The 14,112-nt window shown below is 43.9% G+C and overlaps 1 protein-coding gene across 3 annotated transcripts in view; it reads right to left on the reverse strand.

The window, feature by feature from the left end:
- asap1b (ArfGAP with SH3 domain, ankyrin repeat and PH domain 1b) overlaps window positions 1-12,668 on the reverse strand; it is a 53,471-nt gene extending 40,803 nt beyond the window's left edge. For all 3 annotated transcript variants that reach the window (XM_070986453.1, XM_070986451.1, XM_070986452.1), the window contains exon 1: window positions 11,925-12,668. In XM_070986453.1, coding sequence (XP_070842554.1) covers window positions 11,925-12,050 — 126 coding nt within the window. In that variant the 5' untranslated portion in view covers window positions 12,051-12,668. The remainder of the gene's footprint in view (window positions 1-11,924) is intronic.
- Window positions 12,669-14,112: the final 1,444 nt, after the last annotated feature.

Consider the following 14,112-nt stretch of genomic DNA (forward strand, 5'->3'; position numbering starts at 1 on the left):
ATCAAGAAAAATATAAGGCTCTGTTTTAATTTTGTGCTCAAAGGAAGTATCAGCGTCCAGTAGAGATGGTCTTTATTCTGATCTCCATTACCTTCAACGAAGTGGTCGCTCGTCTACCTGGGGGTCCGCACAAAACAAGAGCAATAAAAAGACAACAATCCGATTCACACAGCGTCAACAAAAAAAACGACAATACGAGCCGAATACGAAGATCAGAAAACAGGTGAACCAACTTCACACAGGAAGCTGCAAACAGTAGCAACCTACTGTGGAGACAAGAACAAAAAAATAAACAACAAACACAAACATCAACAACAAAATCACATCTAGGTGGGACTCATCTATTCCTGCTGCAGTGGCTTTTTGAAGGACACGCCGTGACAAAAACCAGCCTCTGCTAGCTCATGACTAAAGAAGCGTGGAGCACCTTTCCACTTGACAGTCTGCGTGACCGACAGAAGTCTTGATTTCAGTGTAGGCCCCACAGTTAGTGCAGAAGGACAGTGAAGAGCTAGTCTGGCTGCTCTGTTCTGCACAATTTGAAGAGCATTTTATATATTTTTCAGCAGCCTTTGACAAAACAGCCACCCTTCCACACTGACCTAATCTGCTCTAATTAGCTTGCATACTTGACCTGCTGATGTTAGCGGCCACTGAGAGAAGTCAATACAAGGCAGAGGCGATTCCATTAGTACTGCTGCTATTAGTCCTGCTATTAGCATCCTGCTCTCAGAGAGAGAAATGAGCTGCTTTCTGTGGTGGGTTTATTTGACACACGGCGGAGAAAGCCAACTTGCCGGCTCCTTGCTGCAGATCTCTGGAGAGTTCAGCGCAGGAGCCGTCACGCATGCTCGCTGCCGGTGCATGCGGCGGTGTTACATTCACACATCATCTGGCGGCTTCCCTCTGCGACGCTCGCTCTCACTCAGCCCACCACTTGTTTCCAGAGCATTGTGCGTGTTTTCACAATCACGCCCACACGCTGCTGCAACAGACTCACCTCGCATCAAACAAGCAGCATACCTTTATCTGTACTGTGTTTACCAGTCAGGAAGTTATTATTCATGTGAAGCAGATGTTAAGATTATTCAGAGGTGCTGCTATTAACAGCGTCGACAGGAGAATAGTGGGAGGAACTGGCAGCTGATGGTTAAAAGATGACAGGCAGAATCCTCCTTCTTAGTTTGATATCCGTGAGAAGACAAACAGCAGCAGAGCAAAGAGGTTGTTTGTTTCCTGACAAATATGAACCTCAAAACCGAGCGAAACGCCCACCTTCTATTCAGAGGTGCAACAAACTACGATCTGAACTCAACAATTAATCAACTGGCCTGTAAAACCACATAAAACAGTGATTCATGGGAAGTTCAGTTTACTTGTTTTGTCCAGTCAGCAATGAAAACCCCCCAGAATATTCAGCTTACTATGGCTTGAGAGAAGTAACTCAACAAATCCTCACACCTGAGAAGCTGGAACTAGACTTCAACGACTTCAACGACTAAACTATTAATCGACTAATTGTTTTTGGATTTACAATGAAATAAAGCTGAGGAAAGCAAACATGTCTGCAGCTGTAACCAGGAAATACACGGTTTTAATACGTTACTAAAGCGCTTAATCGCTTGTCAAGTCTGAAAAACAGACGTGTCGCATCTCTGGAAACACAGGCGCATTCGCTGTCACACATCTTCGAGGGGCTTCCTTTAAACTTCCAGCTCAAACAGACGGAGGTTTATTCGCCCACAAACCTCAAAAAAGTGAAACTCCAGCACCTGAACAAAGCAACCAGTGATGGTGTTTAAGATAAGAGGCCCGAGCCACACGTTTGTTCCTCTGCATTCGAAAGACGGCGTGGATTCAAGACTCAAAACATTCCTGGTCTGAGAATGAAACGACATTCTCGACGACAGAGAAACGAAATCTCACCACAACATCCAGCTTTCTACCATACAGCATGATCTTCTTCTACAGATGACGACCATATGGGCTTAAAAGTTGACTTTGCTATTACTTTTACATTGATTTTAAACATTTATATTTCCATTTCGCTAGTGCTGTTGCCTGTAACACCCTCATTTCTCCTACAGGGGATTAATAAAGTTTTATCTTATCTTTATGGACCAAACAATTAACTGGCCAATTGAGAAAATAATGGAGGGTTTATAGATAATAAAGTAATCATTGTTTGTAGTCTTAGGCCCCGTTTACATGACAACGCTCGCGGGTGAAAACGACAAAATATTTTATCGGATGAGCCTTTCATTTCGACGGCAACTGCGTTTTTGGGGCTTAAAAACACAAAAAAGTGAAACCCCCCTCCAGAGCGGAAATCTTAAAAACGCTCCACCGTTGCGTTCCTGTCTAAAGGGTAAAAACGCAAAAGTATGCTGTGATCTGGCAGAGCCCGTCCCTTACATTCTCTGATTCCACGCACTTTTGCGTTACCGTATGCACACAGATCTCCCCCCCAAAAAAACACTTGTCTAAACGCGGAATAAAGAGTGAGAACGCAACGCCACTTTTGCGTTTTCCGTAAACGTAGCCTTAAACTACAGAATGAGATTTTTTTGTGTGTGTGTTTTGTTAAAGTGTTGTCAAACTGTTAATCAGTCACAAACTTGTGGTTTCAATACAGGTCAAATATCCAGCTTATTATGTCAACATGAAATACTTTGATTGTTTGGGTATTGGTTTATAACACACTGAAAGATAAATACTACACCAGAGGAGCTGGCAGCAGACCGCTGTGTAACCACTAAAATAAACCACTTCAAGTTTTTATCTCTTATCTTCCACTTATCATTGATCAGCTGATAAGTCTGCCAGCTCCACTTCCTACCAACCGGCCGCCCGCGTTGTAAATCTTTTGGGCACGCCGCCAAAGAATGTGCTCCCTCGACAAACATGCGCCATGAGAAGTGAAGTTATTCCTCGAGCCTCTGAGGAGCGTTCCTGCGCACCGCTCGATCCTGAGTCCTTGGCCAAAGTCACAGGCGCAGGCTCTGCAGAGCGCTTTACAGCATTCCTTGAAGTTTTTCTGCAGACGAGTCTCGAATTTCACACTTTATGGGACTCTGCTGGGTGAGAGACCAGCTATTCCAAAACCACAGGTGTATCCACTCCCACAGGCCATTTGGATGTTCAGAGGTTTGAGCAGAGCCTCTGCCGTTCCACTCGCCAAAAGCTTTGGCCTCCACTAATGCTTCATTTCCACTTGGACTTCCCTATTGACGACATTCAGAGAGTGGCGACAGTCGCTCTGATGGCTGCTGTCACGATGTGGAAAAAGACACCTTTCACTGACACTGAATGGCATTAGGACAGCATGTAAACAGCTTGTCTTGAAGGATTGTGGGTGCTTTTCCTCTGGGCCTGAATGACCTCAGCGGGCGCTTGGCTGTTCCAGGAAAGGTGGTATTGAAATTCGACATTGAAAAGCCGCATCGGTTGTTTAGCTGCAGACCACGCACACACAGATACGGTCCAGGGCCAGACGCGATCAAAGCTCACAGACAGAGATGCACTGTTTACCCCGCAGGCCACAACAAGACGGGCAGCCATCACAGGACAACAACAGGACAACATCCCTTGAGGACAATGTTACCACTGCACTGATATAAAGCAAAGAACAAGAAAAACAGATAAAAAAGATGAAGACAGGAACATGAAGAAGATCTGCAGCTGTTTTGCTGCAGCTGAACTAATACACAAACTATAAAAGCTAATTAAGCAATGTTGTCGTCTCTTCAAGCCACCCTAAAGCACTCAGTGTGTCACTGGATGATATTTCAAGTATCATATTTTTCTTAGCATTGATTCAATTGTTATTAATGGTAATTTAGATTAATATTCAGTCTAATCCTCAGTAAGGATGGATAATGGTCACTAAGGAACAAGACTAAGAGCCTATAGCCATGCCAGCAGCTCTGTGAGGAGCAGTGGTGTTTTTAGCTGAATGCTAACATAAGCATGCTAACATGCTCACAGTGGCAACGCTAACATGCTGATGTTTAGCAGGTAAAATGTTCAGCAACCAAAAGCATTAGACAAATTAAATTCTGGCCTGTGTACTTCCTGTAGTGCCGTGTAAACGCATCATGCTGTGTAGGTGCATTGAATCTCTCCATCAGGGATTAAAATGGCTGTCGACAGAAGGAGACTTTAACGGCGTCGATCTGGATGAGGAATGCTGCAGACAGATGTGAACACTGACCCACTCTTCCCCGCCTAAATCTGGGGAAGAGCAGGGGGATCAGGGTGTCAGGGCAGAGTCTGGTCCGGGGCTAATCCGCTGCCGGGTAATAGCCCTTGATGATATACGCAGTGCAGCTGTGGCAGGAAGGTAGGCCAACAGCTGTGGCCCACAGACCGATTATCAGATTTCAGCCACAGACGGCAAACAAGCCGACAAACAAGCAACACAACAGAGTCGCACCTCCTGCTGAGGGAGACGGAACAAATCAGAAAATGGCTGAGAGGTTTGTTAGCATTTATAGAGGGATTTGAAGAAACATTAGCCCGCCTTGGATGCTCTTTTATTCATGTATCATCAGCCTGTGACGCTCAGCGCATTCCTGCAGTGATGACGTGTTGTAATTTACCACCATGGTTTGCATACCTTCCATAAACCGACCATATTTACTGTCACATGAAATGAAACTGCAATATCTCAAATCCCATTTCTCAATTTGATGTCAAAGGCACATGGCTGCCCGCCCGCTCAAATACAAACAAATAACAAAGAACAAACAGACCGTAATATGAGCAGACGAGTGTGTGAAGCTGCTTGTGTCTACCTTAGTTGTACTTCCAAGTGGAAAATACTGAATTTCTGACAGCCACAAAACTGCAATAATTACAAAAATGTCAGCAGAGCCACCATCAAATAAACATAATCCTACATAAAACTAAAACAATCATCGCTCGTTAAAATAGGAGCAAAATTGATGGTATCTAGTTTCACTTGTTAGCAAACCGCTAACAATTTGCATCACAGTAAGCAAAGCTACTGTATGCTTAATTAACATTTATGTGATGCGACAACAAAGCTTTTAATCATTTTGAAATAATGTGTGAACTCTTCTGAGTCAGAATAACAGGAGATTTTTGACAACATGAATGAAGCATTAGGCTACGAGGTACCGTAGGTAAGCTAGCAGGGCTCGCCATAGATAAGTAAAGCCTCTTGCATTAGCCGCTAATCCTTTGCTAGCACACAGAAGCCGTCAAAACGCAGCACTGGAGTCTTTTTTTAAACTGAAAATCTTGCAAAACGTTTTCTAGTTTGTACCATTTTACTTGTCTTAACCTTCTTTTTCCCTTTTCCCCTTCCTCCATTATCAACTTACGTGGTCAATACGCGTCACTTGACCTCAGCATAATGGCTCCATTGATGACACGAACGCTTCCAGGCAGAGTTTAATTTGAGGAAATATTCTAGTTTTTCAGGCCTGCTGACTACAGTAAGCATTTTAAACCAAAGGAGTGTGTGTTTGAGTGTCAACTTAAAGCAACAGTCTGCGGTAAGTAAGTCAGTTAAAGCCAAATGGGCTATTTTACTGCTGACAGGTGGAAACGCAGGTCAAAAACGTCCAAAAACTCTGAGCTACAAAACAAAATTCAAGCTTCATTCACAAGAAATCTGAGAAAATCAACATCATAGCACCAGTCTCTGTTACATCACTATGTTGTGTCGAAAACAGCATTTAGTCTTCAGTGAAAATGTCAAACCTGAGTGTGTGAAACCTGGAAATGACCACTTAAACTGCTTCTTTTTTTTTTTTTTTTTTGCAGTGCAGTTTAACTGGAACAAGATGTCATGTGAGTAACGGTGCCCAGGGACGAGAAACGCTCCCATTCTCTCACAGCGTATGATTCACTGGGTTTGGTGACACGAGGGACAAATGATGAATAAAAAACCATAACTTCATTAATAATTGAATGTGACACAGCTGTGCTGCTCGGCTGCAAATGTTGCCGAACGGAGCCTCAAATAGCCGCCACTCAGTTTTGTTATGTAAAGCCAAGTATGATAAAAACTCGTCTCGTCCTTTTGAATTATTCATCGCTGTTGCCTCATTTTCTGCTGGTGGAGGGATTTAAAAGCAGTCCAAAATATGGACCAAATCAAGCAAGAAATGAAAGAAAAAACTGCATGATCCCATTTATCTATTTACAGTGTGAAGGAATAATTCAACTTTAACCAACCACACTGCAAAATATAACAATCAACAAGTTTTTTTAATCTTTCACAGGCTCAACATCCACCAGCAGACAGACGCAGGGTGTCCACAGATGTATTCAGTGTTAATTAAGTACATGAGAGACGACAGGCCGAACACATGAAGCTGTGAGGAGAAAATGAAAATGAAATTCTCTGGTTTCCTGCCAGCTCAGAGCAATCTGTGATCTGTGTAGACACTGTCAGAGGGGGCTGCTGGTGGGCCGGACGCTACATGTGACGAGGCTCACGCCTCACATGACGACGTGTCGCTGAGGATGTGGCCTCAGGTGCTTTTCAGACAAACAACTCGAAACTCTGACAGTTAACAAATAGTTCATGTTTTACTACACGCTCTCGACCAAACAACAATGCTTTTGTGAATCATAAACACGAGCTCGCAGTCTTTAAAGGAGCCCGATGGGTGCTCTGCTTTAAACAAACATGGTCTTGTTGTTTACTTGCAGAGTTTTTCATTGTGTGTGTCCTCCAGGCCTTACAAACATGATGAATGCATTTCCTACACGCTGCCTTCTGGGTCACTAATTTCTCTTTCCTCCGGTCCTTTTGATAAGTAGAAACTACAGAGGTTTGCATGATGCAGCCTTTCAGTTTGCGGTTCTTCATACTGCTGAAATATTCTGAATAAACCTACATTCTGAGAGTGAGAAACACCCTCTAACTTGTACTAATAGACAGGTTTAATTATGAGATTAGCAGGCTTTGTTTGGTCTATTGAGGGCTTTAAAAAAGTAACAGTATAATCCCTAATGGTGTCTTTTAAAGCTGAAACCATTAGACAATTAGTCAACCCACAGAATATTCATCTGAAACTATTTTAATAGTCATTTTCAAGCAGAATTTTCCTGTTCAAGCCTCTCAAATGTGACGATTTGTTGCTTTGTTTGACAAACAAATCTGCAGATAAAAAGCAGCAGGTTAGCTGCAGTCCCTGTGTATCTGCCAACACGATACTGATCTCAGAAAACCGCTTCTTCGGTTGTAAAGCCGACACTGTGCTCCGTCTTCTTGGCTCTTTGCTGGTTTCTGCCACATATGCATTTCTGAATATGACAAAACGTGCATCCCGTCGTTATCTCGCTCTGCAGCTTCATTAGTGGTCACAATCTCCACAGGACTCCAGGAAGGCGAGCGTCCTCCAAAAGGAGACATCCAGCATGTGATTGGTGGTGACGTGAACTCAGATAAATTGACATAAATAAACTCTAAAGCGTTTTGAAGAATGGCAGGAATGTTAAGTCCTTTCCTGGCAGCAGTTACGGGATCTTTGTCAATCTCAGAATTACTCCACGACGACTTCAGGCGATGACTTTCATCTTGAATACGCAGTGGTTTGGAATAAAACTCCTCATTCAGCTTTGTCTCCACATCCAGGATAGCATCAACCTCTCTAAAGTGCGTCCGGCTTCAAATGCCGCAAGTGAAAAGGCTGTTACATAAAAGTCCAAAATATAAAGGGCCGCTGCCTATTAGGTCAAGCCAAGCCACGCTTGAATAGAAGGACTGTGAAAAGTCAACATTTTTCTGCTGCAGCCCATGTGATGTGGTGTGAGAGGCATGCTCAAAGGAATGCCAATGCACTGAGGGTTTCCCTTGTATCGCTGCTATGGCTCGCTGTGGTTTAGGAAAGCAAACCCAGTGACGCAAAGTGCCATCTGTGGGGTAGAGAGGGAGACAATACATGCCCCGCAGGGGGATAACAAGTGCCTGCTGCTGCTAATTTTAACCGAAATGAGAGAAAACCTGAGAAAGCAGTAGAGTCTTAGAGCAATAACCTCCGATATTTTCATTCAAATGCCGCATTAGCCATTCTCTGCTGTACAGTATGGTTAGTCGATTTATTGTGCTGGCTCCTCTTTGGCTTTTGGGAGGAACGATGCACATTCAGATCAGGTTGACGTGTTATAGGCTGCGGTTTGTGTGGAACAAATCAAAGGCAATCAGATAAAGAGCAAATCTGAAAGTAACGTTGTGTTTTAAAGACTCACATTTTCTGTAAAGCCGCAAATATTTTCTTTATCAGTGAATCTTATTTTCAATCATAATCATTAAGTCTTTCAGTGACTGCTTGCATGCATAAAATATTCCCCTTTTTGCTCATATTCTGAAAAAAACAATATTCCTACTAAGCTGCTTACGTGGTTAATGGATGAATATTCCACTAATTCAACAGTCGTCTTGAAAAGGTCAACGTTGGATATCTGCTCATATTGAAAACCCTGTTGAGGTCTTCCATGATGTTTAAATGTAGGAGCGTTTCTCCTCCCGACCTGAAATGTGAATGCGTCTCCACCCCGTCCCAAACCCGAATATTCAGTTTACAACCATATAAACCAGAGAAAAGCAGCAGGTCCTCATGGGTTGACAGCTTTGTTTTAATAATGACTTAAATAATTAATTGAGTGTAAAGATAACTGCCCATTCATTTTTATTGCCAAATCTATTACGCAACCAATTATTGCAGCTTTAATTTGCCGTGTTGCTAAAGCAGTGGCGTTGGGCTAAGTGACGTTCAAAAACAAGATTAAAAAAATTCCCCTTCCGTTAGTGGCAAAAAATATTTGCAATGGCAAAAAAAATGCAACATAAAGCAGAAAACAAACTGTATAAAGTTTGTAATGTGGGAAGTTCGTTCAGGCTTTTTCACTTGTTTTTCACACTGGTATTTCACAGAGGAGAGTGGTAGTTTCCATTATGAGCAAACTCCACTACTGTCAAAATAATTAGTCGAGTCTTTAGCCGAAAATTATTCAGTGACAATTTTTGCATTTGGGCAAACTTTAGTAAGCTGTTTCCAGGGTAATCGGAGACAAAAAATACCCCCACATGCATCATGTTTGTGGCCCAATGTTCAAGACAGACAATACAAAATGTTCAGATTAGACTCCTGTTTTTGAGGTTTTATCAGTGTTGTGATGCTGAAAAGGTACATTTTTGTCCTGAGGCTGGCACTCGCAAAACAAAAATACCAAATATTTTCAGTGTTCAGGGACTAAAATCCAAATATTTTATTGCAAGTGTGTTTCAGGGCAGCCGCCGTTATTTTTGACAGTAATGCAAATACTCCTCAACTGCAGCTACTCTCTGCAATCTGGACCAACAAAAGATAATTACCACCTACCGCCCCCCCGACTCCACCAACAGAAAATCCAGCACTGCTTCCTGGGAAACACAGTGGGGGAAAAAACACCACAACAATGGCCGCTTGGCACCCGAGATGACACCAAAATAAAACCCAGACACACCAACCGGCTTCCGGTCTGCCACCCACGCACACACAGACACAATGCCCCCACCTCCTGTGTCTCAAACAGTCCAGCCAACAGGGCCAGAAAAGTTATTTTTGAGCCTTCATCTCCATCTCGCTGCTCGCCGTTTCCGTATTTCTGCGCTGATCCGAGAGTAAATAGCAAACATCTCGGGGAGCTCTGCTGCCGCCGCGGGGAGAGCGAGGCTCCGGGGTGGAGGCTGGCAAGTCAGGAATACTTTTGTGTCATTATGCACTGATCAATAATTGATGTGCGGTGCTGGATTAAGATGATATGATGCTGCGACATGTTGTTTTTCTTCTTCTTTCCTTTCTTTGCACCTCCAGATGACTCAGAGAATGACTACCCTCCTGCGGGTCAACTCGCCCCCTCAAGTTACAGCATTAAATATTCAAGTCGTACCTTTGCATAATTTAACTCGTCAACATAGCGAGGAAATGACTTGGAGAGGGGAGGGAGAAAGGGATGAACGCTTTAAGTTTGAGGACAGAAACGCAGAGCTCAGCAGAAACCCGGGATGTTTTAAACAAACTCCTCTTCAGGCGACGTGAAGGCAGCTTTGCTTCACTGCGGCGGCTCTGCTGGGTGTATGATGCAAGTGAGCGGCTGCATGCCTACGCAGGGATCAAACAGGGGAGCTAATTTTATAAAACACACTAATCTACCAGTACCCACGGCTTTAGGCTGGCTGTCTGCTGCTTGTGCCTTCACCACAGCCTTTGTCTGATGGGTGTATCCCGTTCTGAGCGAGCCAACAGGCCGACTCGTCCTCGCCGAAGAGTTCCAGGAGCATCTTGCCTTTGTTTAAGCACCGAAGAGCGTGCTGCTCCCTCTTTGGTACCACCATAATGGTCTTCCCTGTCATGTGATCTCTGCAAAAAAAGAAAAAAAAATTCCAGAGCGGCTACCGAAGCCCAGCGCACATGGCGGCCCTTTCTAACAGATGTTTTTCGTTTGTGCTGCTGCAGTCTCTCTCGGTTCAGAGGCACAGAGCCAGAGAGGTGATTCATGATGCGAGCCTTTTCCTTGTTACAGTCAGCAGACACAAACCGAGCTCCGGGTTGGGAGTAAACACGGCCCTGGTTCTGCTTTGGGAGATTTGCTGTTATTATGTTACAATGAGCATGTAAAGGATTGACATTATAAATGACGGATTGTGCTGTCAGGATGCAGAGGAGAGGACGAGGCCTGTGCTTTTTCCTTTTAAACAAACCAGCTCTGGTTACTGTCCGGCTCATCTTACACACAAGTGATCTGTACATGACAAATAAACCCCATTTAGTCACTTTAAATCAGCACAAATGAAAAGTTGCGAATCACATTCAATGCTTTTACATGACAGATTACGCTAAATACCGTGAGCCTGAAGTCATCCACGTACGCGGCTAAATGTGTATTAAAGCGGGAAATGAGGTCACGTTTTAGCCCTAACGGACAACAGTGAAGGTGTGCGCTCCCCTGGTTTGATGCTCCATTTAATCAAAGCGGGAAGGATGCCAGCGGAGGGGCATGGCGGGGGTGGGGAGGTGGGAAACACACACATACACACACAACAACCCACCTGCCTGACCTGATTACGCTCCCCCCTGCATGATGGAAGGTGACACAGCATCACAGAGAGGGGCCGTGGGTGCGTTTCTGTGCAGCATTTCACTCCTGACGAGAGATCTATCGCTTTTAAATGCAATCTGGCCCGTGTGAGTTTGGGGAATCTCTATAATCCTGAAACGGTTATGTACAGAGCTGACTGCCAGTGCTTAGAGAGGGTCTTCTCTCACACACACACACAGCCTGGCAGCATGCTCTGAAGCTGTGAGTTATGTAATAGTGAACACAGAGAGCTGCAGGCCTGAGTGCACATCCTCCTATACCCAACACTCTTCCACCAAAGCCGCCCACCCCCTCCATTATTACTCTACATATCTGGCAAGAAAGAGCAGCAGATTCACAAACACGCAAGAGTTCACCTCCACACAGCAGTTCTGCACCAACCATCCGTGTGTGTCTAAGTGTGTGTTTGGGGTTTGGGGTTGGGGGTTGGGGGTTGGGGGGGGGGGTGCATTTTTGCATTAGGTAGTGAAGTACAATAAGCGTGCAACAGCAGAAAATGCACTTTAACAGCAACTGCAGCTCAACAGGTGCAAGTATTTTCTTTCGTGGGCAGCGGATGTGCAACATAATAATGCATTTGGGCCTCCAGTGGGTTTCTGAAACGCATCAGCAGTTGAATTTAGCGTTGAATGCACGGAGCTTTGGCTGTAAATAAATCACATTTGACCGTTAAAACCTGTTGTATTTGCATGAAAAGTGTTTAAATATGATCATCTCTTTGGTTGTGTTGTGTAATTAGGCATCTCCATCCACCCATCCATCCATCCATCCATCCATCATGCAGGCTGACACAGTGGCCTTACCTCCTCCAACACATTCACCGTGTTCCTGCAGCTCTGCAGTCGGGTGGTGAAGCTGGATGTTGTCGGGGAATTGTAATCCTCTGTCGTCTCCGAGAGAAACTCGGACACCGATATTTGATCCGGCATCCTTTAACGGGGGAAATGCCCACGGGAGGGTCGACGATGAATGCTCAGAAAGACAAAACCATGTAAGATGTAAAAACGGAGAGAAAGCAGGGGGAGTCTGGTGCGACCGCGAGCCGATGGAAGGGAGAGACGTTTTTTTTTTTTTTTTCCGCAAAACTGTAAAACTACCGAGATGATTAAGACGTGTCTTCTTCTCCGGTGACTTCTCAAATGACTTCACTGTTCCCCAGGGGCCATGGGAGGAGGGAATTAACTAAATTTCTACAGGCTGCGTCCCCTCGGTGTGTCTATTCCTTCGGAGAATGTCTAAAAGCGACGCATTTATAAATAGTGTCACCCTGCGTCTAACTAAACCTCGGAGGAAAAACCACCGTAAAGAATAGCGGATGCCCTCATTATGCTTCTACAGATGTTCAATAACCCGCTTGTCGTCAAAACAGCCCACCGTTACCAGCCTCTGTTTAAAATTTATCATAGTCCATGGCCTGCCGAGATCGTCTCGAACTGCAGCGGGGTTTGGTCCTTTCTTCTTCAGCCGTAGTTTATGTTTTTTAACGGTAAACGCTGCCGCAGACACATTCACTGCCACTCTCTCCTGCTCGGCCGCGCTCGAGCCTCTCAGAACCAGCGTCAAGCTACAAGGAAGGGTAGACGTAATTTCCGGTCAGGGTTGTCAAAATAAAACGCCCCGGGGCACTTTTTTGTTGATATTAAAAATGAATGTTTAAATCATCGCTTTTTCAACTAATCAGAGGTAAAATGGTGTTATTTGAATGTCATTGCCACATATAGTAGACCAGTTTACACACAAGTCTGCAAAATGTGAATATTTTGCAGACTCATATGTTGCACAAGTTTTACTATAGCGACGCTTTCTGAAAATAGCTGCCACCTTTTGTCACAGTTTGTTAGTATCACCCAAGATGTTGTAGTTAAATGACAAGCATGTCAGAACTCGAGTGAACCATGTGACTCCACAAAGGGGGGAAATGTTAAGAATTTAGATGCACATGTGGACCACAGTTCTGACCATTCACACCAATAATGAAGGTGATCAGTGATCAAGATGAAGCACTGCTTGACGCTGCCGTGTAGACTGGAAGATGAGAGGTATTTGTATATTATCACGAGTACCAACCATTTTAACGTTTTATTTTGAAAGCTAGATTACCCGTTTTCCGTCATTCTGTTCCCATTGGCGGCAACTTGACGCAGTTCTCTCCCACCCACCTCTCCTGGTTGACGGGGCCGAGGAGCGACTCTGCGCATGCGTGATCTGGATTCTGTTACTGGCCATTACATTCATTTTCCTAGGCTAACATGGGCATGGGCTGATAAAACAGAGGAGTAGGTTGTAGGGAGTTTGCACTAGTGTCCCCTGCTGTCAGATGAGTTCGTATCGTTTCAGTTCAGCTGACTGTCACTTTCATGGTGGCCTTTTCAGTGGTTCTTCTGGAAACTGAGCCAGTGTTAAATGTATTAATGTCAATAAAAGATGCCCAAAGACACTTTTAATGAGTGTGCCATGTCTGTCATTGTATACAGATTGAAAATTATTGGGGATTTAATGGATCTCTGGAATAACAGGCTCTCTTGTCTCTCTTTCCTTTTCAGTTCAGTTAATTTAAAACTTATATTTAAAAATACTGTCTTCCCCAAGAGAATCAGGTTTACAGCCAGACAGCCACTCACACATCAGATATATGTAGTTCACATATATTACAATATGTATATGTGTAATACAAAAACAGATTGGATGGTTGCCGCAAAGAAACATAAAATACTTCCTTTTTTAAAGCAGTTTCACATCTGCCTGGCACAAGATTTACAGATTTCTCAGAGGCTGGTTTCGAAATACCAATTTTTTAAACTGTTATCATTGAAAAGTACATAAATATTTGCAAAACCAATTAATATCACCATCTAATAATTCGTTTTTCCCCTTTATTAGTCTTGTGTATATCGTGCGGCACTCATCCAAACAGGGAGCGCCACCTTGTGGCCGTATAAGAATAATGATTTTGTTGATAGTCTTCATGCTTGTCTTTATGATTCCTTGAGT

Source organism: Chaetodon trifascialis, chromosome 18 (assembly GCF_039877785.1).
Source record: "Chaetodon trifascialis isolate fChaTrf1 chromosome 18, fChaTrf1.hap1, whole genome shotgun sequence".
Classification (NCBI taxonomy): Eukaryota; Metazoa; Chordata; class Actinopteri; order Chaetodontiformes; family Chaetodontidae; genus Chaetodon; species Chaetodon trifascialis.